Below are 25,591 nucleotides of genomic sequence, written 5' to 3'. Positions count from 1 at the left end.
TGTTGCTTATATATATATATATATATATATATATATATATATATATATATATATATATATATATATATGTATATATATACATATATATATATATATATATATATATATATATATATACGGTGCATGACGGCAGCGACGGGGACGGTAAAAATCAGCCGAGACTGTCCATATAATTGCTATGGCAATAATACGATCGCTATGGCGATCACCTTGTGCACGGTGTTAAAAGAACTTCTAACACCGTGGCCCTGTGTCGTTCTTTCTTAGTCGCTGTCTTATTCTCGCTGGTAAAATGCATTTATACCTGGAAGACCTCTAATTGAAAGAACGGAATAATGTAGGTTCCAAGTAGCTGTGAAAGTCTCTATAATAATGTAAATAGTGTTGGCCTACATGTAGATTTTAGACATTTCAGGGAACGGCCTCCATCCAACCCTTAATCGGTGAATTGCGTTAAGTCATCTTCCTTTCTCTCCTTAAGTACCTAGTCAGGTGTACGGAATTTCACGCACCTAAATAAAACAAAGCAAGACTACCTTTTTTCACGCCGTTTGCATCAGGCTCACTGGTGGCTTATCTAGCCGCGTACATAAAGCGTTAGTTACTTTATTGACATTGAAGTTGTATTCATTAGTACATGCTCAGCGTCTCCCTTAAATTGTTCTTTTCTTAGGTCGCTGGTCTGACTTGCGTAGCCCTGATGTCCTGCGGAGTCTACATGCTAATGAAGGCACATCGTAGCGTCAAGAAACCGCACATCATCTTCATACTCGCTGATGACCTCGTAAGCAACGTTTTATGTATCGCCTCAAAGCGACGCTCAAAATGTAATTATAAATTTTCGGTGATAAAAGATTACGGGACAGTAAATCTGCGAAGAAGCTGAACACGATCTGGAATAACAATTCTTTGTTGTCTAGGCTCTCTGAGACAATGCCCAGGTGCTTCCATTTCTTGGGTCACTTCTGCTTGCAGCATGTGCAGATGGGTATACTGTATGGCATAACTTCCGAAGGACTCTCTGTAACAGATATGTGTTATTACTAACGCAGGGCTGGGCCGACGTGAGCTTCCATGGCTCCAGCCAGATCCCGACGCCCAACATAGATGCCCTAGCAGCCGACGGTGTGGTTTTAAACAACTACTACGCGCATCCTATTTGTACGGCGTCCAGGGCGGCCCTCATGACTGGACTGTACGCGACGCGACACGGTATGCCAGTACACGCGTTTCTCAATAAGTGACGTGGCAGCATGAATAGCCCGACAAACGTCGTGTAATATGTGTAGCATTGCACTTAAATTATCATATCGTGGCTCATGTTCCCAACAGAGGTGCACTCTATCCAAATCGGCTGCCATCACACTTTGTAAGAGGAATGCGATATCTGAAGCATGACCTCCGAGGTCGTGCACGCATTGCGCGCGCCGATGCATGCTAGCGGAGGTCACGCACGGGCCAATTAAAAAAAAGGAGGCTTTGTAAATCAGCTCTAGTGAGAACCGCTATCTGGAAAAAGGAGTAGAATATAATAATCCTCGTTTTTTAAAACCGTATGCGTTGGAACTATTCGGTATATTGGTACATGCTCAATACGACCGAAATTTTCTGGATGTGTGTATATTATATAAAAAGTCTGCTATCATGTGCTGGTTGGTATATCACAAAAACTGAAAATGCAACCCTAATTGAGCTGAAGAAAGCATCCCATGAAATTTCTCAACACTATGTATGCGCCCGCGTGCCTGTCCCCGTGTTCGTCTAATACACGGCTGGCGTAATTGAAACGCACGGTTGGCGCACGGCTGGCACCCAGGTGTACGTGCCGAGTATGACTAAGCGTTTGAGCAGCTGTCCCGAAGCGCCGCACAAGGTCTAACTTCGCAGCTCTGGGGAAAATGAACGTTACTACAACAGAGACCATTGGCGTGATTGTGTAAGCGTCATTAGGCGGATAGTACAAAGCTATAGTTCGTTCGAATTTGTCCCTTAGAGTATCATGATCCGGGCGGACACGCAGAAAATGGAAAAGAACGGCGTAAAACTCGAGCAGCCCGCAGTCGCTTCCTTCAGCCGGTTGCAGGTGCACGGCTTATCGTTAAGCCAGTAAAAGCCGCACACCTGTCCAGGCAGCGGTGGAGACTGAGGTCGACGTGACCGTTAGCCTTCCGGGTTTTTGTATATGAGGGAGCTGCCTGTTCTGCGCCACAGAGCAAATGACCGAATACATACGTCGCGAGTGAGACCTTTCTCTCGCGACACGTGTACCGACTCTGAATGTGCGGGCGATTTGCCGGAAACGCACGCAGTGGCCCGTGTACTGTACATTTAGACGTTTGTCATGGACAGCATGGAGAGCCCGCTTTTCGAACCCTCTGTCACCAGGTGTGATGGGAGCATGCCCCTTCGCATCTGGTGGGAAGTGGACAGTCGATAACCATTGAAAAGGCGCTTCTGACTTTTAGTGCATGAAATTTAAGCAAAACGGTTTTCTTGTAGTGTGCGTGACATTGGTGTAACGTAACCTTGAAGAACCAGTCAAGAGATTTATTGAATGACGTTCGAAACAGAAACCATACCCGCACCGATAATAACAGAACAACAAGCTGACGCTTTCTTTTCCTTGCTCATAACACCACGAATAATGTCTTTGCTTAGAATCTGGACGCAAATGGCGAGATTACGAAGGAACGTATGACGCCTGTCATTGCATGAAATGCGTGAAAATGAGTTTATTAACAAAAAAGAACAATAAAGAATGAAAGTGCGCTATCTTAGCAAATAGTTATCCCTGATAATGTTCAATGCCCGTCGGAATACTGTTGGCCATCCGCTGAAGGACCAGTCTTGATGCCGTACGAGTTCTCGCGTATCTTGAAGGCGCAAGCTTTATGCTGACAGCATAAAAGCTACAGGTAGGCAGGGCTTCTTCACAGAGATCCGCCGGAGTGACGCGTTGACAGAGTAGGCCTATAGGTCAGTTCAGCAAACCTATAACTATGCGTTTCTATCCCGCCACGTGGAAACGCTACCTTCACAACCAGATGAAAGGATAGACACAGAACGCGGCCATTCTAACTGGTTGATAGGGGTTGTTATTCACATGGCCGTAAACCGCCCTGGGCGCCAATCATAACTGAACAGGTAGAGGCAGTACGGCGTAATTGGGAGACATAAACGTGAAATAAAGAAGCGGAAACCACGAAATATACAACCTGGAAGACGGTATTCCTGTTATTAGAAAACACGAGGGTTAAGAAATTTGAAACTGTGCAACCTAGAAAAAAAACTCCGTATTGCTGCTCGTGATGCTGCTTGCAATGATTTAGGTAAGGTAATGAAAGATTGACAGGCGCGCCTCCTAGATTTTTTTAAATACATGCTGGAAGTCGTTATGCGTCGGCAACAAACGGGGACTTTCTTGCTTCATTCCGCAGGTCTTCAGAACAGACCGATCCAGCCGGGCGAACCTTTTGGCCTCGACCTCAAGTACACTCTATTTCCGCAGCACCTGAAGAGCCTCGGGTACGAGACGCATCTCATTGGAAAGGTGCGTCACGCTTCTGTTGCCAACACAGAAGCTCGATACATGCGGTTTCGTGGCTCAGTATAGAGATATGGCGTTTTGCTGCTGAACGAGAGGTGAAGTGTTCTTACCTTAATTCTAAATATACCTTTAGCGCTTTATTTTCGGGTGCTTGCTTTTGTTCAAGTGTACCTCCTTTGTGCTTCCTTTCACCCAGTGGCACCTTGGTTGCTATCGCCACGAGTACACGCCCACTCGAAGGGGGTTCGACACCTTCTTTGGATTGTACTACGGCCACGGAGACTACTACACGCACATGCTGGAATCGACGGTAAATATTCTTTCGACCAACGCACTCAACAAACCTCAACTAAAAGTACACGAATCAAGTCCTCACACTGCACCAGTAAACTTATTGAAGCTTTTTAAGCTTGTTGAATGACTTCCTGGTTGCGACAGCTGATGAACAGTCACCATGATATCGCATTCAAAAGCGACAAGTTTCATGTCGAACTAGTTCTCGAGAGGCCAGTCGAAAAACCTGCTATGGCGTTAGAAGGAATATTAAGGACGAATAACCAATTCGTTTCCTGAGAAGAAGCAAGCTAATTCTTCTTTTCAAACAACGTCAGTGAGAGCTGACCTTCGACTGTTTGTTTCCCAGGTTTTGTTTTTCTCTTTTCTTGTTGATAACAGGATATGTGACGTATAAGATGGCTTATTTTTGCTATGGCTTGGGCTGAAAACTTCACTAAAATGTAGGAAGACGCGGCAATCACAGGCCTAGACTTCTGGAACGGCACGGAGCCTGCCTGGGAAGCCAACGGCTTGTACAGCACCGACCTATATGCAGACAAAGCAGTGCAGCTCATCGGAAATCTCGACAAATCGAAGGTAAGCCTACTGGCCAGAATGATGAACTGCTAAGTATATTGCGCATCGAAGGCACATTACTCGCGGATTGCAGTGCAAGACGCCACGAATTGCTATGCCACTATCTGAAAGAGAATGAGCGAGTGAGTGAGAGAGAGAGAGGAAGGGGGATGCAGCCATTTCCACTTCTTGGCAGGAGAGTGAGCTTTCGCGTGGGATTGGGTGCGCATTCATTGCCACAGCAGTAGAGTGTGCTTGCGCGAGCTTTGTCAGATTGTTAAAATAATGCTATTGCGCAAGTTTTAGGAGAAACTAAAGCTGGGAGGGTGCGCTAGGGTAAACAAGATCTCCAAATGGAGCAAGTCTGAATAACGAGATATCCCTCTTACCGAGGGTACAGGTTGTGTTAATTGAAGTTTTCGCGCCAGGTCCCCACTATTTCGTTGATTTTGACACTACTTTATGAGAACCACTTTTATAGTTTGTCGACGAAGAGTGCTCCATTTAAAAAGAACTACTGACTCAAGTTTATTAGAAGTTCTCAGAACTTCTTCTGCACCATTGTTTTGCAGATTATTTGTTGTAAACGGTAAGAAACTGCGAACGGCGAAGTGGAAGGTGTATAGTATTACTTGAAATCAGAGAAGATGGCTCGGCATGAATGTTTTTTCTAAGAGAATATTATATAAGACATGTCGCACTGGCAACATTTTTTGATAATGATGATGAGGGTCTTGTAGGTTGCCGGCGGACCCAGCCTTGAAAGATTTGCAGGCAATTACCCAGCCCGGTTTCCTCCTTTCATATTATGTTGACATTTTTCGAAGTTTGGTGGCAATAAGCATAATGTTTCACATGTCATAAAGGGCAAAATTACTTTTGCCAACTTCTATAAAATTTCGATTTTTGTCAATCAATCAATCAATCAATCAATCAATCAATCAATCAATCAATCAATCAATCAATCAATCAATCAATCAATCAATCAATCAATCAATCAATCGTCATATATTTTACCAGAGTCTGGATGGTCTTCAGGACTAAAAGCTGTTCTAGGCAGCTTGACTTGGTCACTTACCTTGACAGCATACGACGTTCAGGTTACAAATATGCAGATCTGGTCGCAGTTACAATGCGTGTGTACGGGTGATACTATAAGAACAGAGTTGAAGCAGGGAACATCTGAAATAGTTAACATAGCGCACAAAAAGTTACAGTGCGATTCGCATCAAACGTTTAGCACAGCTGATAGATAAAACTTATAAACATAGGAAGTGCTCTTCCTATGTTGCTCTTCTAGCGCAATGCGACACCACAAAACAAGACAGGACTAATCGCTACTTTCAACTCCACGTTTTGCGCCAAAAAAGCGCTACGAATTCAAACCAACTAGCCCGCCAACTCATTGTGATGAATTATAGGAACTCTAGCTCCACAGAAGATGTGAAATTGAAGTTTAACAGGTTTAGTATACAACGAATAGTAAACTAATTGTAAGGAAAATTACACATCGTATAATCATGACAAGATATGCCAAAGCGCAATAAAGCAGGATAGGCTAACGACAGCGTACAAAGAAGACATAATCAAGTCATCCCAAATATTGCCATGCCAAAGGTGTTGCTTTCGACCAGTCATACTGCTGTGCAGGACTAATTCCAGTTCCGATTTCGATCTACTTTCGTGCGCAGCCGCAGTTCATTTTCTTGAGTCACCAGGCGGTTCATTCCGGAAACGACAACAATCGACTGCAAGCTCCTGCAAAAAACGTCGATAAGTTCCCGTACATTGGAGAATATAACAGAACCATCTATGTTGGTAAGTTAGATCCACAGTCGTAGATCGTGACCTCGTACTAAAGCACGTTCAGGAGGTGTAGCACATACTAGTCTTAATAAGCAGCAACTGCACAATAATTAATTCTGTCAGACGAACCGATTTCAAATTGAGTTACCGCACTTTGTCACCAGCACCACTAAAACTAAACGCTTTAAGACCGTATGAAAGAACGGTTCTCGTGATATCTCAAATTCAGTAGGCAAGCCTATTTCTTGTCTGCCCAAAATAACACGTTTGACGTGCGCGAAATCTGTCTTGCACCTAGCTTACGGACACATTGTGTAAGCTTTTCTTAACTGGCACTTTATTTTTGTTAATGACTTGCAGATTTATTTGATATATGAGCATCCCAGAGCTTTTTTTTTTCTTCAGGGTCTCTTTTGCTTCCTTGATCACGCTGTTTTTGCAACCTGATATTGAATATTAAACCTGAAATCCAAAACCCGCGCAGTGATAAAAGCGTATGACGACAGCGTAGGCTGAAATTAATGATGCTTCTGAAGTAGCTCGAGTATATCATTCAGTACGCTCTCAGTTGTCGATCATGTGATACTACGTGTACTCACAACGAGAAATGTTTTTTTCCCGTCAGTAGACGCTGTACTCGTGCATGCGGTCCAACCAGCAGCGCCGTGTGTCTGCTAAGTAATTTGGCGTCATATTTCGCATCCAAGGATTGGAGGGCATGCATATCAACTTACTGTATTAGTTCCGTGCATGCCAAAAGTAGATGGACAGAAATAGGCAGAAGCATCAGTTACGGAAAGCTCAACCTCCTCTCCCCCCTCGGTTCCCTATATTCCTCTTTTCGACCAGAAAGTGTAGCATTACCAGTTAGCTACGATCATTCATAACGACGTTCTTGTTCTGACGGACTTGACGGCTTCAGGTAGTATGCGAGGGTTTATTGGTCAGCTGCCAGCTCTCAAAAAAGCCAAGTGCTACGTGACAGCTGCTGACAAAAAAAGGAGTGTTGCACACTCATTGCCATGGCTACAAGCGGTGCTGGCTAACGCTCCCAGGTCTACACGTAGAGAAACGCCCAGTAAAATTGACGGGAGAACGACCACCGCTGTAGCTCGATTGGTAGAGCATCGGACGCCGTTATCCTTAGGCTGTAGGTTCGGTCTCTAGCGGCGGCAAAGTTGCTTTTTGGTCCACATTAATTTCTTTCCATTTATGTCATAATTACAAGGCTACAGTTAAAGACTGTAAATAGTGTCCCTTATATTTTTTTACTTCATTGTCTGGTGGTTTCACAAGGTTGTGTATAACAAAGAAACGAGCCCTTGATCCACTTGCGTTCCTTCGTTCGGCTAGGTGAATGTATTCTAGCTGTGTAGCACACTTCAGCAAAGAACATTGTCTAACGAACTGCAAAGATCGTGCGATCACGACCATGACTTACTTTGTGTGCCTTTCCTAATGCGCAGCTATTTTGGCGTCCATACCTCTACCTTCACTTCCAGAAGGAAACTGGTAAAGCCACGTCTGTGGAGACCGGGACGGGCAGGCAGAAACACGAGCTTTCGCTTTTACCCGACAGAGATCAGGGCAGATGCGCGCTGGAGCAATTGGTTTTGTGTTTGTGTTTACATTCAGGACAATGACTGAATGGGAAAACTGCCATTCATCCGACTTTAGCACTAAGCGCCCGTCCTGTGTACCTGCTTTTCTTCGTCCGTCGTTTTTCGCGCAGCCTTAATGTACGTGTTCAAGAAAACGAACAATGTATACTGGTGGTCGAGTTCGCACTGCATATTTTGAAGTCCGCTGCAATGGAACGACGCAGGACGGAACCTCAATAAGGGAAACTCATTACGCCTTTCTCACCAAGAAAGCTTCGATGTCGATGAAGGGAGTGAACAAAAGAGAGGGAAAGGCATGGAATTCGACTGGTTTAGAACAACCGGTATTCTGCACTACACTTGGAAAACGGTTGAGGGAGGTTGAAGGAGACAAACGTAAAGGAGGAGAACGCGAGCGAGAGAGAGAGCGATAAAGAGAGAGAGAGGAGCACATTGGAAACACATTCGAAACACATTCGAAGCACATTGGAGCACATTCTAAACACAAAATAGCGCGCATACAGTCAGTTCCTTTTGTGCGCTATTAGAAATTCGCCACGCATGGTGCACGGTTTGAACCCGAAGGAAACGCACTTGACAGGGCAGTCTCAATAAACTCATATTTTGGTTGTCACCATTTTATGTGTTCCTGATTATGTGTTCCTGATGTCATTTATGTGTTCCTGATTGAGAACAACCTCTCACTACTAGGGAATCGGCTCGAAGCCCTAACGAATGCTTGTTGCCGAGATTTTGAGGACCACTCGCTGTCCTGTAACTGCCCGGTGTATCCCCAAAAGAGAACACGCGCCTCCCCATGTATTAAGAAATGACTTTCAATCAACCAGGAAGATGATAGGCGTAACTTCAAGAGCTAGGAAGACCAGCAGAGTGGATTAGAGAATAAGCAGGGGCAGCCGATATCATAGCTGACAATAAGAGGAGAAGGAAAATTACCTGGGCGGGACTCGTAAGGCGTAGTGCAGTTAAACAATGGTCAGTCAGAACGGCGGAATCTATACCAGGGGATTGGAAGCGCAGCGAAGGACGGTGGAGCGTTAGGTGAGATGACGAAATTAAGAAATTTGCAGGTACAAAAAGGAATCGGTGCACTCAGGGCGAAAGTAATTGAACATCATTGGAGAGGCCGTCGTCCTACGTACAATGGACATAAAATAGGCCGATGATACCGCTGAGGACGCCGATGCTGCTGATAATACTGATGATGATGCTGTTCATAGTACTGATGATGACGAGAACCTCCTTCCGCAGTTTAGCAGTGCGATGAATTGGGATAGTGAGTGGTTGTTCATGATTTCTTCTTGTGCTTCGTACTATACTGTAAGAAATTCACCGTAGTTTTTATGGTGAAAGCACTGCTAGCTGATGCTGCCAAACTTTTCGTCGCAGCGCACAGCGTCCATGCACGTGCACTGAGAGGCGAGCATGACGCCGCTCCTCCTCTTTACTCTTTGCTTTCTTCTCTCCTACAAGCCAATGCGCATGCGCGCGGCATGGTGTACAGTGAGAATACCGCAGTTTAAGTTTACGATGGCGACATCGCATTTTTTACGCGATATTGGGCGTGAAAATAACGGTCTTTCTTTACAGTGTACGAGACTGCAACGAGACAGGGACGATAAGACATGAGGACACGACAACAAGACAGGTCGTCCCTGTCTCGTCCCTGTCTCTTATTACGAAGCGCAAGAAAAACTCATGAACTCCCTCCCCAGGAATGCTGGATTATCTGGACATGGCCATAGGGCGCACCTTTCGCGCTTTTGCTGAAGCCGGGATGCTGGAGGACAGCGTTATAGCATTCAGCTCAGACAACGGCGGTGGGTACGAAGGCCATCTAAGTTCTCGAGGCATCAACTGGCCACTTCGCGGAGCAAAATCCAGCCCGTGGGAAGGTGGCGATAAGGTGGCCGCCTTCGTGTGGTCACAGCTGCTCCAAAAGAGGCGCTGGGTCTCCCACCGGCTCATGCATATCACTGACTGGCTACCTACGCTCTATGGACTAGCTGGTAATGTTTTGTTTTGTTTGTTTGATTGCGATAGCAATTATATGGACAGTCTCGGCTGGATTTTGCCGTCGCCGTCATTCACCGTATATGTATAAGTATGCATATATACATCAAAGTGCCAAAGAAAAATAATTCAGAAAAATGCTTCCGAAGCGCGGAATCGAACCAGCGACCTGTCGTTCCGCAGCGCGTGGCGCTAACCACTACGGCAGAAAGCGCAGATCCTTCAGGTAGCTAACGGCGAGCGTTATATACACACCCTTTACCGCTGGCAGGACTCAGAGACGGCAGGCGCTTATAAGCGTTTCTTAATTACAAGCGACATGGCGCGAGGAGCGCGACTGGCGGATTTAAATGTCGTCGGCTCGCTCGCTCGCTTCTTCTTATATTTGTGCAGAGAGAACCTTGCCGTTCCGCTGTCTGCTCGCGCGGTTTTCTCGTGCTGAGGGGAAGAGGGATGTTTCGAGCTTTCACCGTGATGCCCGCGCTCATGTTACGGAGCGTACAAAATCACTCGAGCTCAAGGGACGCCGCTAAACGAACAAAGAGAAGATGAGCGCGAACTATCAAGTGTCACAGCTCGACACTTGAAGCACGCTAGTTTCCTTCGCTGCTTCGGCCGCCTTTGCAACAGGAGCGCTGTTCAAACTGAGAGTATCCATTGGCGAGCCTCAATTCGTACAGCATTAGTTTCTTGCTATCGCATTCATTGCTTCGCCCTTGCGGCGAAACTGTGACTTTTTTCAGAAACACATACGCAGGAAAAGACGATAAAAAATTGTGTTAGCGATTCGAATGAACCTTGATTCTTGTTTATGGTGACACCGGCATATGCACCGTGTGACCAAAAAATAATTATGACGAAAAGGGAACAGGTACTGTTGCATGGCACACTGAGTTTCAAAGACGCACATACACCATAAGAATACACATTTAAAACGATATCCCTCGTCAACACTACAAAGCTAATAAAAATAAACAAGCGCTTCGCCAAAGGAATGAAGTAGTTAAAGCGCGCTTTAACAAAACAGGAGGAAACAAAGTGCAGAGTCCTGTGCGTAAGCTCAATCACTCACTTAACACAGCAGACAACATCCATGCTGCCGTATAAGTTGTATTCACGTAAAGAGACGCCACAAAAATGCTTACACGTATCTTCTTATTATCGTCTTCGTGGTGAAGGACAGTTGAACGACATGGGGCAGCAGGGTAAATTGAAGTAAATAACCAAAAAAACGCGTTTCATTGCCTAATAGAAGGCTAAACGAAAATTTGGAAGAATTCTGGAAATTTGTTAAACTATAAATACCGAAGACGTTACCGCAATACATAATCTTTTAGTCGATGGCGAAGCAGTGCTTGATGATTGTGAAAAGGCATGCGCTTTTAATTCTTATTTTAAAAGTACCGTTTCTGACACATGCCTACGCCTTTGCATTGTCTGAAATGCAAGAAAAAAACACACGTGACTATGCCCGTGGTTACTGCACGTGTAACGGTATTCTCATGCAGCTTACGAATATAAAAATAGAATCCTTTATGGAGGATCTGACGGTATTCCGTCCCAGGTAATCACAGCATGTTCTCGAGATATTGTTTATTTCTCAGTCGTTTTTCTTCCATCAGGTGAAAGTTTCAGCAGTTTCAACTTTCAACTGCTGAAACTTTCAGCTTTGCTGAACGTGTTTGTCGTAGGTCAAAGTATGTGCACGTGGTGCGTTCGCGACCTTTTTATTTTTTTTTATTCGGGAAACACGTGTTATTCTTTTGTCAGTCAAGGTATGTGCACATGGTGTGTTCGCGACTCTTTTTCGTCAGGTTTCCTACTTCTCTCTTTTTTTTCTCTTTGTATGTACCTTTTCTTAACCTTTTTCTCTCCCTCTCGGCTCGGAGAACGATGATATAAAAGCGCATCGAAGCCTGGTAAATTTCACCCTGATGAAGATCGGTCTCCGATCGAAACGTCGACAAATAAACAGCTTTTTAGAGGCGTATACCTTTTTCCTGATGATTTTACGGCAACCGAAAACAGACTCTATATATATAAAGTCCCAAATAAAAATAATCCAGAAAAATGCTTCCGAATCGCGGAATCGAACCAGCAACCTCTCGCTCCGCAGCGCGTGGCGCTAACCATTACGCCACAAAGAGCAGATCCTTCAGTTCGCAAACGGCCGAGCGTTATAAACACACCCTTTACCGCTGGCAGGACTCAGAGAAGGCAGGCGCTTATCAGCGTTTCTTCATTACCAGCGAGATGGCGCGAGGAGCGCAATGGCCGCATTTAAAAGTCATCGGCCAGCTCGCTCGCTTCTTCTAATATTTCCGCAGGGAGAACCTTGCCCTTCTGCTGTCTGCTCGCGCGGTATACTGGCGGACAACTTTTATTGGCAATGAAGGAAAAGCTACGGAGGCGGAGCGTCGGCACATGCACTGCTACGCGAAGTAGTCCGGTTTCGTGCGCGTCTCGTAACGCCGTCGAAAGTGATGGCTAGCGTTGCATTTCGACGCAAACGCTGCTTAGCGTCTAAGGTACGGGTAAAAGGCGCGACTTTTTCACGCATGCAAAAACGCAAAGTGACAACGTATATATTAAAAGAAATACAAATATCTCGCTTGTGTGCGCTGCGTTCCGTCTCAAAAAGCTACATGTAGAAAATGAAGGAGTATTTTATACATTTCACGCAGAAAATACGGACGCAATTGTGGGACTACATTCATTAGCGGTAAGATACGTGCATTGGCTCCGTAACCTTCGCTTCATTGCCAAGAAAAGTTGTCCGCGAGTAGAGTTGCTGCCGGGGGGCAGATGTTTATGCAGCGTAGCAGCGCGTACATCACGGGCCGCTTTTCTTGCTATCGCATTCATTGCTTCGCCCTTGCGACGAAACTGTGACTTTTTTATCTTATGTATGAACTTGAAGGCATGCAAACCGCGCTACCAGGTTTGTTTCTGAAAATTACAGCTTCCATAGCGGCATGCCATTAATTAAAGACAATCTTAGCTGGCACAACGTCCACCAACAGCGAAATGGGAACTGTTCCTCCTAATTTACTATGATTACAGGATTAAACAAGAACTTGTGCAGTTTCCTACAGCCCTTCATCTCTGTAGCGCGGTTAGCACGAGTTCAGAGTTCTTGAAGTGCGCTGTCGTACCGATGTCTTCCGTAACTGGATTTTTCCTCGCAGTTCTACGCACGGGAATAAGCTTGTAAAACGTGACCCGAATTTCAGTCCTTTTTATATCCCAGCTAGGGGTGTGCGAATATTCGAAAGTTTCGAATATTCGTCGAATATTACATTCGAAATATTCGTATTCGATTCGAAAATCGTGTATTCGAATAGTTTCGAATATTCGATAACTTCGAATATTCGAAAAATTCGAATATTCGATTCGATTATCATGCATAAAATAACTCGTCTTCCACATTTCTGCTGCGTTCGTATCGCTAAAAATTCCACAGCATATCCACGGGGTGAATGATGATGAGTGGGGCGAAGCTCTCTTACGGCAGGATCTTGGCGGCGGCGTCGCGCAGCTTCACGCCCAGTACATCATCAACGACGTGAGATCGGGCCGGTTTATACTAAAGGGTCGATGAGAGTCATGGCGACTTGCAGCTCACTTTAATTTTACATGTACGCTGTGAATTTTTATTGTTTAATCACGCACAGGAGAAATCTCACCAGGCACTACCTTGGAGGTAAACAATGGCTGCTAATGGGGAATGAGAGACAGAAGAAGTCGGCTTTTAGCTAACACTTACCCTTCTACTTCTACTAACGTTTCCTACTGGAACATGCCAATGGCTGCTAATGGGGAATGAGAGAGAAGAAGTCGGCTTTTAGTTAACGCGCACGCTGCGAATTTTTTATTGTTCAACAACGCACAGGAGAAATCTCCCACCGGCACCACCTTGGAGGTCAAGATCTGTTACTAGCGTTAAGACTGGTTACACACTACATACAGGGGACGAACGGGTGCCGCTATAAGGAGCTTCGCCCCTAAAACGTTGCCGAGAGGAGCGATAAACATCCTAAGTACACGGAGGCACGATATCTGCCTGCGGCGAGCGCCCCAATACGTATGATTTATTGCTGGTGCATCTCCGACGTGCAGCGCTGTTGGCGATCATGTAACCGTACATTTTAAATATTATGCGGCCGTAACGTGCCGCACTATCACTCGTTCACTATGCGGGACCACTTCTGAAGAAAGACAGTGACCGACGTGACTGGTGGCGGACTGTTCGATACCCCAGTCTGGCAAAGCTTTGCCCGATGTAACTGCCTATACCAGCCACTTCTGTTCCAAGCGAGCGTGCCTTTTCAGTGGCGGGGGGGGGGGGGGGGGGGGGGGGGGGGAGTTGTCTCTGTTACAAGGGAGCGCCTGCTGCCTGATCATGTGGAGCAACTCATATTTCTTCATGATAACATGTATTCATGACTTTCATTGTGCCGTGATATTTGCTTGTGTTGTGATGTGCATTGTGCTAGCCTGGACATTGTGTTCTGGAGATAGTGTATGTTGTGTTGCCAGTCAGGCTGTTCATCTTTTTTTTTAAATAGCTACATGTTAAATAAAATATTGTTACTGTGGAGGCATATTTCCTTTGATATTCGATATTCGATTCGATATTCGAAGGTCGATATTCGTATTCGATCCGTATTCGAAAAATTTGATATTCGCACACCCCTAATCCCAGCCTATCGTAAGCTCACATCCATGTCCTTCACATGATCAGCTACCTTTTTTTTCGTTTTCTGTGATGCGAACGTGCCTATTATGGATCTGTGATCACGGTGAAGTTTCTGATGCTGGTGCTTCTGCCTTGCTGCATGCTTTTGTTAGTGATTATAGGTCATTAATCAATACGGTTCGTCTTTGCGTTTTTTTTTTTATTTCGCTTTGTCCTCTTTCTAGAAATGAACTTGGGGCAGTACACTGCTAGAAATATGCAGTTTCAAGAAATATTCGGTGCAACTTATACAGAAAAGTGTTGATGCAGTGCGCTTAAAACGGAAGGTCATTGAGTTGGAAGCAGAAAATGTGGTATAAAAGCACCTACGCGTATTTACTCTCCAGGTGGCTCTGTACACCAGCTGGGGAATATCGACGGCCATGACATGTGGGAATCGCTCACAAAAGACGCGCCGTCGCCGCGCTCCGAGCTTGTGTACAACATCGACCCTTTATGGGGCTACGGAGCGATTCGAAAAGACAACTTCAAGATCGTCGTAGGCGCTTTTCCTCAGCAGCGCTTAGCGGTACCAGGGGGCGAGAGGCCGCAGCAAGACCTGGACGAACTTGTAGAACAAAGTTATGCTGGTGAGGTATGCATGGGCATACCTCACCAGCATATATATATATATATATACCAGCATATATATATATATATATATATATATATATATATATATGTATATATATATATATATATATATATATATATATACCGGGTGTCCCAGCTATCTTTAGCCAAGGGTTAAAAAATACATTATTAGAGGCAGGCGAGTGAAATCAGTTGCAAATTGCTGACAGCTGTCTTGCGAACCACAGACAATGTTTTGTTTCGTAATTGATTAATTTCGCAATTAGGATTATTCAACTAAATTGCTATATATTGACTTTAGGCAAGAAATGCGACTTGCAAAGTTCGAGAGCGTCTTCGGAAACACACATTGCATTATTTGCGGTAAAGAAAGTCTCACGTATACCATTTTTTCCAATCTGCAAAGAAAGCCCACGAAATACAAAAAAGAACACACCATCTTCCGCTAAAGGGGACCGTGAGGCGATGCGAAGCAGCGTTTAGGCATGTAGAGCCCGCGTTTCAGAGGGGGAGTGGAGAGGGGAGAGGGGAGGGGAGAGAGGGAAAAGGAGGAGGGGGAGGGGGAGAGGGAGAGGGGGAAAGGGTGAGGGGGAAAGGGAGAAGAGAATGGGAGATGGGAAGTGGAGAGGGGGAGAGGGGTGCGGAGAGGGAGAGGAGGTGTATGGAGATGGCTTGCGCATGCGCAGTAAGGGTGGTCACGCCGCACACCACCACCACCGGATTGAACTCCGCTATAAGATGCTTCACATCTAAATGAACCACGTGACTAGCGCATTCGCGCGAAGCGAACATGCTGCTTTCAGCCGTGGTTTGAGCGAACGAAATCAGCTGCGGCCGCGACTCGCCGGCTCCGTGGCAGCGGTAGGCCGATTGGCGGTGGTTTCTTGGCTCCCTTCAGCCAGTTGGCGCGCGTGATGGTGCAAGCTGTAGCGAGCGCATTGTAGCGATTGGCAATACTATTATGACCATGCTTTCTGCCAGTGTGACGTCATGCTTGTAACACGGGCACTTGAGTAGCACACCCTGCTTGGCAAGATGCAACACGACCGAAGTGAGCCTTACCACGAGGAATCAATGTTGAGCCCAGTTTATCTCTGCAGGAATGTGTTGTCAGCGTTAATGAATAAACCCGTGGTCGCACGCAGACGCTCAAGACTTTCTACGGCTTGCTGAAACTGGAATTTATGCCGGACTGGCGGGTAAACGCAACGTTAACCTGCCCGGAAGAATCGTTGTGTGACGACGAGCGACTTCAATCACCAGAGCATGTGTACCTTTTTGACTTAGAGGAGGACCCCTGCGATTGCAACAACCTCGCTTACACCCATAAAGAGGTATGTACAACGCGTCTTGCTCGTTATTCAGGTATGTGTATAATTGAACCGATGTGGCTATAGATTCAGGCTAATTTAGGAGACAGCGAGTCACTCGTTAAGACATAGAAACATCAATTGCCAAGAAGTGCTGCAATGAGCTGTAGAGTTCAGGTGGCATTGTGTTTCTGCATGGGATGGACGATTCTTGGTAAACTATTAAAGGGACTCTAAAGGCAAATAATTTATGTCAGAGTGAAAGCTCAATGTATGACAACGTCTAAGACGGCAATATTATCAACAGCAGTGCCCTACTTACCGAGAAATTAAGCTGAATGTATCAGATGATGAGCGCCACGAGTGGGACATCTTCGAAGTGATCCCGATGGCGTATGAGAGTCTGCCTACAATAAATCACTAGTAATCAAACTAGCAGCAATAAAAAAGAACCTTCCGTGCATCAAAAGACGTAATAAAATGCTGTTTGTTCGTTTTCGTTTGATTCATGGGAAAAAAGAACCTCTGTGGCGTTGCCATGGGGAACGGCGCGCGTGGTTCAAAGGTTCCGTTTTCGCCGAACGCCCTGCTTCGCCCGGCACCCTGCTTCGCTCATGCGGTCGCGTCTCAGTGGTAGTTTCAGTATCGCGTACAGCCGCGTCTGTTTTGCACGCTCGTGAAAGTCGCTCTGACAGAAAGTTCGACAAAATACCGCATGCATGTGATGTTGCCGGATGCCCCAATTATGCACAACGCCAGTGCTGCAGCAAGGGAACCGATGTGTCTTTTCACTGGGTGCCGCGGAATGAACCCTTACGCTCGAAGTGGCTTAGTCGCTGAATTTGAGCCCATCGTCGCGAGCCAATGTCTCGCTGTCAAGTTCTCCGTCCACATCCATTGCGGCGATTGTCGCAAGCTTTGATGGCTTCGATGGCCGTTGTTGCTGCTGTGGGTCCCGCTACTTTCGCTCTGCTGCTACTAGTGTTGGCGGCCGCGCAGTAAAGGCGGGCAACGTTGGGCACGGCAGCAGTGACGTATGGAAGTCTGATTTCAGGCGGGTGATTTGAAGTGCGCTAACGCGATGCGGACCACTAAAACGTGATTTTATTTCAAAATAAGCACTTCCTCGGCATAAAAGTAGCACTACGAGGTTTCTGGACCGCTATTGGAACAATCAACATCGACTTAATATTTGCCTTTAGTGTCCCTTTAATGTTGGCCAAAAGGCGTTGGCGGTCAAAGGGCATACTTGGCTGGCAGTCATCATCAAATTGACACTGCGCGACTGAACGCGGACAGAGAAGAACACGCACAGTGCAATGTGTGTGTGTGCGTGGGTGTGTGTGGCACAGTTATTGTATTAGACGTAACAGCAATGCACTTCATAGCTTGTCTGAAATTTGAAGTTGGACAACGGTACGCCGTGCTAGGATTTCTAAGAAAATACTTCGGTCCAGCTTTATTTCCACAGTTGCAGCACGCGGTATAAATTAGATTATTGGATAACCATCTCTTGAATGTTTATACTTATTAGGTAAAGAAACGCTGCCGCTTGCTGTGAGAATGAAATGCACATTTTCAAGTTTTGTGTCGGAACAATGCGAAGTTTAATGATATAGGTAATTTACAGGGCTGGGCAAAGATACATTGAAATTGTATCGCGATACGATACAAGATACTGAGGCAAAAAGTATTTGAGATACAGATACAAGATACTGCCGCAATAATTGTATCCAATACGATACTTGGCAATTTGTATCTTAAGATACTTCGGTACATTCTCAAATTTGTTATTATAGATCAATATAATGTAGCAGCAAACGCCTATACACAAAAATGTATGCTTGAAAATTTCCTAACTGCGACATATTTCGTTTCACTCGAATGAAATGTCTGTTAGTATCTTAAAAGTTTTGCCCTTCTTGCTCAAAGTACATTAGTTGCCTTCCAAAACAACTTATTGGGGCTTGTTTTAGCTTCTTCACAGGACAACTCTTTATACACTTCGATGACAGTGGTCCTTGCTTGTCATTTTTGCAATTGATGGGAGTCGCTGCTCAGCTTGCCGAAAAGCTAGCGGGTTGCCATATAATCACAATACCGTCAATAAGAAACCTTCGCCCGGCGGCGCAAATACCGGCAGGTGTGGACTTTTACCTTGTCCGTAAAACACAGTTTGCACAACACCATATATCCGGACAGGTGTACAGCAGCAGTAACGCTGGTAGCGACTTTTTTTGTTTTTTGTTTTTTTTTTGGGGGGGGGGGGGGGGGGGAGCGCATGGTGTATACGGTGTTTGAGACCGTTCGCTAGCGGTCCGGCCGGCACATATGACCGTCTCCATGCCATTTGTTTTTATTTTCTAAATAAGTATGGTCGTGAGCTACACAGACATGACTGGTCTCACGCATTTATTTCGTGAAGAACATGTGGTCACCACGTGCTGAGACATAACCGTGGAACAAAAAATATATTTCAATCCGCGTCCAGATTTCACTCGTTGTGTACATCGGTATCGTTGTTTCTCGAATCCTGATTCCAAATTCCCTTCAGAATTGACCTATATATGAGATATGCGAAGGCTTCCTTTCAAATGGCAACGTAATTTTGTTCAAACTCTCTCCGACCCCACCATTTTCACTGTTCCGGCCCTTCGCGACTGCGGCCCGCTGGCTATAAGCTGAGTTTGAGACCCCTGGTGTATACGTAGATGACGTAAAACTGCAATGAATTTCCATGTTCTACTTAACTGCTGGCGTAAGGGATTCTTTGTTGATATACTCACTAACGTGCAATATTTTAGCAATTTTTCTTCAACGAGAGAACATGTGCAACACAGAAATGTTTCAGGTGTATTGTATAGTTGCACAAAGCGTCGCAGGACACCGCCGCTATACGCGATATTGCCGCTTATAGCTCCCAATACGTGGCGATTAGTAATACGAAAAATATTTAAGAAGGTCAAAAGAAGAAAACAAATATAAGTAAAACAGAGAGGTGGTTGTGTATCAAACATTCACATTGAATGAGTACAGAAACACAATACAGACGGCGCCCTTAATAGCTATGAGCATGAAGTATCGTCAACTTACGTGTTGAGACAATAGAAAATTCTGTGCCCATGGAAAATTGCCTGAAACGGCTTGTTGGGGCGCTCATGAGTAAAACGGAGCATTCAGTAAAACAACGTTTCTCGAATCCCCTTCCTAACATCTTTAAGATGGCTCCTAATTATTTCCCTTATTATAATGCAAACTCCATTTTGCTATTTTCTTAAGCGGCAAGCAGAATATTTTGTACTGTATACTCAAGGCACGCCCACATAATAATATATTTGTTTTCAAAATCGCATTGGCAACGTGTAAATGTGTAAACAGTAGTAGAAATAAAGCAGACAGACGAGTAAAGCAGAAATCTTATTTTGGGAGCGCGTTACAAAAGATATACTGCAGTGACCAGGCCGGAAAAACAGTGCAGAGACCTAGGTAATGCATGTGACGGAAAATGACAGCGAGCTAAGAAAGCACTTGTGCTAATAATCAAATCATGATTTCATAAATTCTTTATATAAATGTAGATGGAAGGGAAAAATACGGTACGCCAAGATAATTTCTGTTAGGTAAACGCTCGCTCTATTAGATCTAGCATCAGTACCAGTGGTGCTAGAGTTGTTAGAATCTTATTTGCATATAAGTTAATTCATTGCATGCAAGTCAAACTTGCATCCACGAGATCCTTCAAATCGCTGATATGTAAAATCCACGCGACGCAAAGCAACCCCATTCTTGCACGCATCACATTTCGTTACGGAGCAAGACGCAAGAGAATCTTCAATAACGACACTGTTACAACTCCAGAATTTGCGTGATAGACGCCGCACGCGGTGGAGTACACGCCGCACGCGGTGGAGGCTAAGAGCAAGTGTCGCGACATTGGCGCAAATAAAAAGAAAATAAATCGAGAAAACAAAAGGTACGTGGGTTGGGCGTAGACGTCCGCGTGCTTGTCTTCCGGATAACGTCACTGCCCTTAGACTCATTCAGATGGCTCATTGGCACCAGTACCAGCTTGAGAAGCGGAGCTTGGCCAGCGATTATTGTTTCGCACGGTTGTGTTGAGATAGAAGAATCTTGTATCTTAAGATACACGATACATTATTGAATGTATCGGAAATACAGATACAGATACTCGTCTCTCGAGACGTATCGCGATACAGATACAAGATACCCATAAAGTATCTAAGATAGTATCTAAGATACATGTATCTTCGATACTGCCCAGCACTGGTAATTTAGGTTGCGTTAGTATGTATGTATGTATGTATGTATGTATGTATGTATGTATGTATGTATGTATGTATGTATGTATGTATGTATGTATGTATGTGTGTGTGTGTATGTATGTATGTATGTATGTATGTATGTATGTATGTATGTATGTATGTATGTATGTATGTATGTATGTATGTATGTATGTATGTATGTATGTATTATGTTCGCACATGCATGCATGCCACTCTGCAGTGCATGTGTGTGTGCGCGTGTGTTTGTGTTTGTGTGTGATTTCAGAAAAATGCGCGACTGTGAAAGTATTGCATTGATTCTTATACTTTCAGCTACTGGAATCACTGAACGGAACACTGGAATTCTACAAGGCACAGACTGTGGCCCCTCTGAATCTTGCCGTTGACCCCAATTCACATCCTGACTTGCACAATGGAACTCGGGCACCTTGGTTATAATGGAACTACGGAAATGTGTCAGCTGACGCGTCATGCAAACTGTGCTGACGTCTTCCTATAGCTTCGCCGCCAACTTGTACACTCATCTAGGCCCACAATGCCTTTGAACCTACAAGGCTTTCGTCACGTTGATCTGCAAGATTTCACTTGTATTATTTACTACATCCCAGCCTTTCGGGTGAAGTTATACGTACCGCAACAAATGTATCTTCAATGTCGTGAAAGTGAATAGAACGCTGTCTGGCAATATCCACATATTCAGTCGAGACTTTCCTGTCTAAAGTTGCGCAATTAAGAACTGTTAAAGGTGTTTGAAGAGGTCTTGTAGGCACAGCAGCGGCCTCCATGTAGGTTGCTCTATAGAAATGTTTAGCGTGTAGTCAAAACGAAGGACCTGTGGTACTAATGTTGCGATTGTATATTGCCTTGAGGCATCTCATATATATATATATATATATATATATATATATATATATATATATATATATATATATATATATATATATATATATATATATATATATATATATATACAGGTCGGCAAACTCACTCATGAGTCGACTCACTCACACTCACGCAGACTGAGATCGAGCTGTGAGTCTGAGTGAGCTCCACCTTTATTTGCCGACCTATGATCCTATCCACACAGCTATCTGCATTACTATCAGCCTTATGTCTGCTTACGTTTATACTAGGATCTATTCCCATACACCTCTACGCGCTACCGTTCATGCACCACCTCAATATTTATTGATCAGAGGTGTGAGTAAAGGGGGGGGGGGGTGCTACGACCTCCCAACTCTTTCACGGGACTTCCTTAATAGAGAGCGAGAGAGAGAGAACAACTTTATTAAAAAATAAACGAACCCCAGTCCGGGTCCACTAATAAAAAAAGGCAAGGCTCAGCTATCAGACAAGCCTAAAAGTTTCAAATGTCCGAGTAGTGCCTTCATGATGTCTGGGGAAGAGTCCGCCAGCCACTCCTCCAGGGTCGCGCAGGTCTTGGTAGGTATGTGTTGGTAGGTATGTGTTTAAGGCTCTCGCCCATGGCTGCACGGCCCCCTGGACAATCCCACAGAACGTGAGCGTTATCCGGGTAGCCGCCGCATGCCACGCAGGCAGGAGACCCGTCCTTGCCTTGTATGTAGTGTTGAATGTGGGGTGTCATCAAAGAGTGAGTTTGGGCACGCCTCACCTTTGGGCACCCCTGAAATCTAGTATTTTAAGGTACAAGATTCAAAGGCGTATCGTATAGCGCCCATTATTTGAGATATTGGCATTCAAGAGCATTTACACCATGATCGGAATAGCTCACTTAAAGCCAGCGGAATCATGAGTCGACTCACTCAGGCTCACTCAGGCTCAGGTCAAGCCGTGAGTCTGAGTCTGAGGGAGTCCGGCTGAGCAAAATGTTGGTGAGCTTGGGTCCGAGTGAGTCCGGTTGAGAGAAAGTTTAGTGAGTCTGAGTCCGAGTGAGTTCGGTTGAGGAAAATTGCGGTGAACCTGAGTCCGAGTGAGCTCTCACAGCAAAATATATTTCTTGAGTGAGTCTATGTGAGTTCCAAAATTTTGCCGACCAATGGTCACCACTTTCAATAAAGATGTCCTTACTGGATAGCGACCACTGATAACTCATATTTGAAGGTTCGAGATCAAAAGGCGCCAAGTAGAGCACCAAATATGCGAGATATTGGTATTAAAGAGGCATTGATACCATGGTAAAAAAATTAAACGCTAACGGACTCACGAGTCGATAACGCAGACTCACTCAGACTCAGTAGAGCCGTGAGTCTAAGTCTGAGTTAATCCGAGTGAGTAATATTTTGGTGAGTTTGAATCCGAGTGAGTCCGGCTGAGAAAATTTTCATTGAGTCTGAGCCCGAGTGAGCTCCACATTTTTTGCCGACCCATGTATATGTATATATATATATATATATATATATATATATGTATATATGTATATATATATATATATGGGGTGGTGGGAGCGTTTGTGCAGTATTGTTATTTCATTCCCCCCCCCCCCCCCCCCGCCTCCACCCTCTCGCTGTTAGTGCATAGTATTACTGTCTTTTTGCTGCTATTGCTTGTCGTTTTTCTTGCTACTGCACAAACACTTACCCCACGTCTTGCTGCAAGTGAGCATTTTTGTTTTGTTTTTTGGGGTTGCAGTGACCAAGTTTTTGTTATTGTAATGCAACTCTTTCCTTGGACCTCTCTCTGAGCGAAATTGCCCAAATACAGCCGACTGTAGCTGTCAACTCTACTCTTGAAAAAGACCAGTCCCCTGTCCAAACGTCGAATAAAGGCTTTTTTTTTTACTAATTTGAGGCAAATGCAGTTTTGTGTATTGTGCGCAAACACCGCGCATGTGCCATCTAGAAAACATAATGTGGCCTGGTTAAGCAATTACTAGCAATAAGCGCTTCCCATTAAACTTCTGAATATAAAGAATCAAATAGAGTCTTCGTTGCATACGAATTAGTTTGAAGCGCACTTTACTTGCCTTTCGTTCTCCGACTACGCAAATCACACGGACGCATAACAGAGAAAATGCACTTAGCCTGCGTCACATTTATTACCGACGTTACGCTTTCATATGGGTGGACAGCGGTAGAGCATGACGAAGCATCTCATCGCAACAGCTTAAAGCCCAAGAGCAGTAATCGCTACTTTGGTCGATTCGATCGTAGCAGTATTAAGGATGTAAATAAGGTCCCTTTACTCCATGTAAAAGAAGTGAGGGGCCGACGAGCGTACGAAAATCGCTTTCAAGCTTCCGGGTCTTGGTTTTACTATTTGCACATTTCTGTGTAATGTAGATGAACTCTATTAAGTAAGCCGCCTTCTGCGTCGGAAACTGCCTACGCAGTTTTTTTAGAGCACCATTGCACGACCTCTGTTAAAAAAACCAATCGTGGTTTTTCTAATTCGGCGGTGCTCTACCACTATGAGGATCGAGTAATCACTTTGAAGTTAAAAATGCACTTTAAATCATTTCAACGCTCATTCAGACATCCACGAATAACAACTCTTCACCGTTATTTGTTTATTCACATATATTTCCTAAATACGGCACACGAATGTTATACCACACATTAGTGTCAGTGTATACAACAATCATTGGTAGTACTGCAAGAAAATGTTACCACGATAACCTCAAAGTAATTAAAATATAAAATAGAAAGGCCGTATACATCCGTGTGCATAAAGATCAGAAAAAAGAAACACGGAACAAAGAGTAGACATTCTGAACAAATTTTAGCGCAACATGTGCTCTTTAATAGAAATAACTAAATTATCAACGAGTCTGAAAAATTATTTTTCAAAGTCGATTTTAGTCCTTCATTATGCGCGAGAAATAAGAAAAGCTATACGGAAGTGCCTTCGTTCTAGCAAAAATATCTGCAAGGAACGAGCGCCTCTGTGCATCGCGTTTAAATGGAAGACGATTAGTAGGGCTTGTCATCACGAGTCATTATATGCTTTAGGGAACTATAAACGGCCGAGCTTCCTGTGTAACTATAGGGGAAAAAATGAAGCTATTGAGAATAGAGCAACCGGAAAATTTGTTTTATGCTGTTGGAAAAGTAACACGGTCTCTTATTCATTCGCCTAAGACGACTCGAGGGCGAAAGCCTTCTTCTTTTGCTTCTTACTCGATTGTATTGATTCATCGCCACTCCTCCCAAAGCTTTCTGCACCTAACGTGCTTTTGCACTGCCTCCGGGACCGGAGGCATCGCAGCTTTCTGCACATCACGTGGTTTTGCAGCGCTACCTCCGGGATTTGACCACGTTTCACCGGGAGACTATGTATGACGTGTAATAACGGCATCACGTAACGTCGCCTTGCGTGACGTCATGATGACCCTCGCAAACTTTGGCGGCCTGTGACGTTATGATGACATCATTCGCGTAATGATGAATTCTTGCATCACCCCGTGTTGACGCCGACGCCGCCGACCATCACTTTTCGTGTTTGATGAGGCACTTAAGCCTTTCGCCTTAATAAATCTTACCCATTTTATTGCAGCAGTTCGAATTAGTTAATGCCCTTGCCCCTAACGACAAAGGCATGCTGCAGTCTTCACCGCATCGAAATAGCGAGAGAGAGAGAGAGAGAACGATAGGGAGAGATAGGTCAAAAGGAAATGCAGGGAGGTTAACCTGGTACTAGTAACCAGTTTGCTACCCTACACAGAGGTGGGGAAATAGGAGTCGGAAGCAGGACAAAGAGATACACAGTCTGCATCAAAAGTGTACGGGAATTTTTTTTTCCTAACGTGAATATCATCGCATAGAAGTGTTCTTGTCTGGGCAAGTTGTTGCGACATTTGCGAAGTTAACCTGCGCGAAAGACGAGAC

The 25,591-nt window shown here is 44.7% G+C and overlaps 1 protein-coding gene across 1 annotated transcript; it reads left to right on the top strand.

Annotated features, from left to right (window-relative positions):
• The first annotated feature begins 678 nt into the window (after positions 1 to 678).
• Positions 679 to 21,238, top strand: LOC125757906 (arylsulfatase B-like). The gene is made up of 10 exons (XM_049414253.1): positions 679 to 784; positions 1,053 to 1,212; positions 3,438 to 3,550; positions 3,744 to 3,857; positions 4,289 to 4,420; positions 6,091 to 6,217; positions 9,543 to 9,836; positions 14,926 to 15,173; positions 16,318 to 16,506; positions 21,099 to 21,238. Exons 1-10 carry the CDS (start codon positions 701 to 703, stop codon positions 21,222 to 21,224), a joined length of 1,587 nt encoding a protein of 528 aa, XP_049270210.1. The 5' UTR covers positions 679 to 700; the 3' UTR covers positions 21,225 to 21,238.
• Positions 21,239 to 25,591: the final 4,353 nt, after the last annotated feature.

Source organism: Rhipicephalus sanguineus, chromosome 3, assembly GCF_013339695.2.
Source record: "Rhipicephalus sanguineus isolate Rsan-2018 chromosome 3, BIME_Rsan_1.4, whole genome shotgun sequence".
Classification (NCBI taxonomy): domain Eukaryota; kingdom Metazoa; phylum Arthropoda; class Arachnida; order Ixodida; family Ixodidae; genus Rhipicephalus; species Rhipicephalus sanguineus.
Note: the sequence above shows the minus strand (reverse complement) of the source record. Positions and strands in the feature narration are given on the sequence as shown.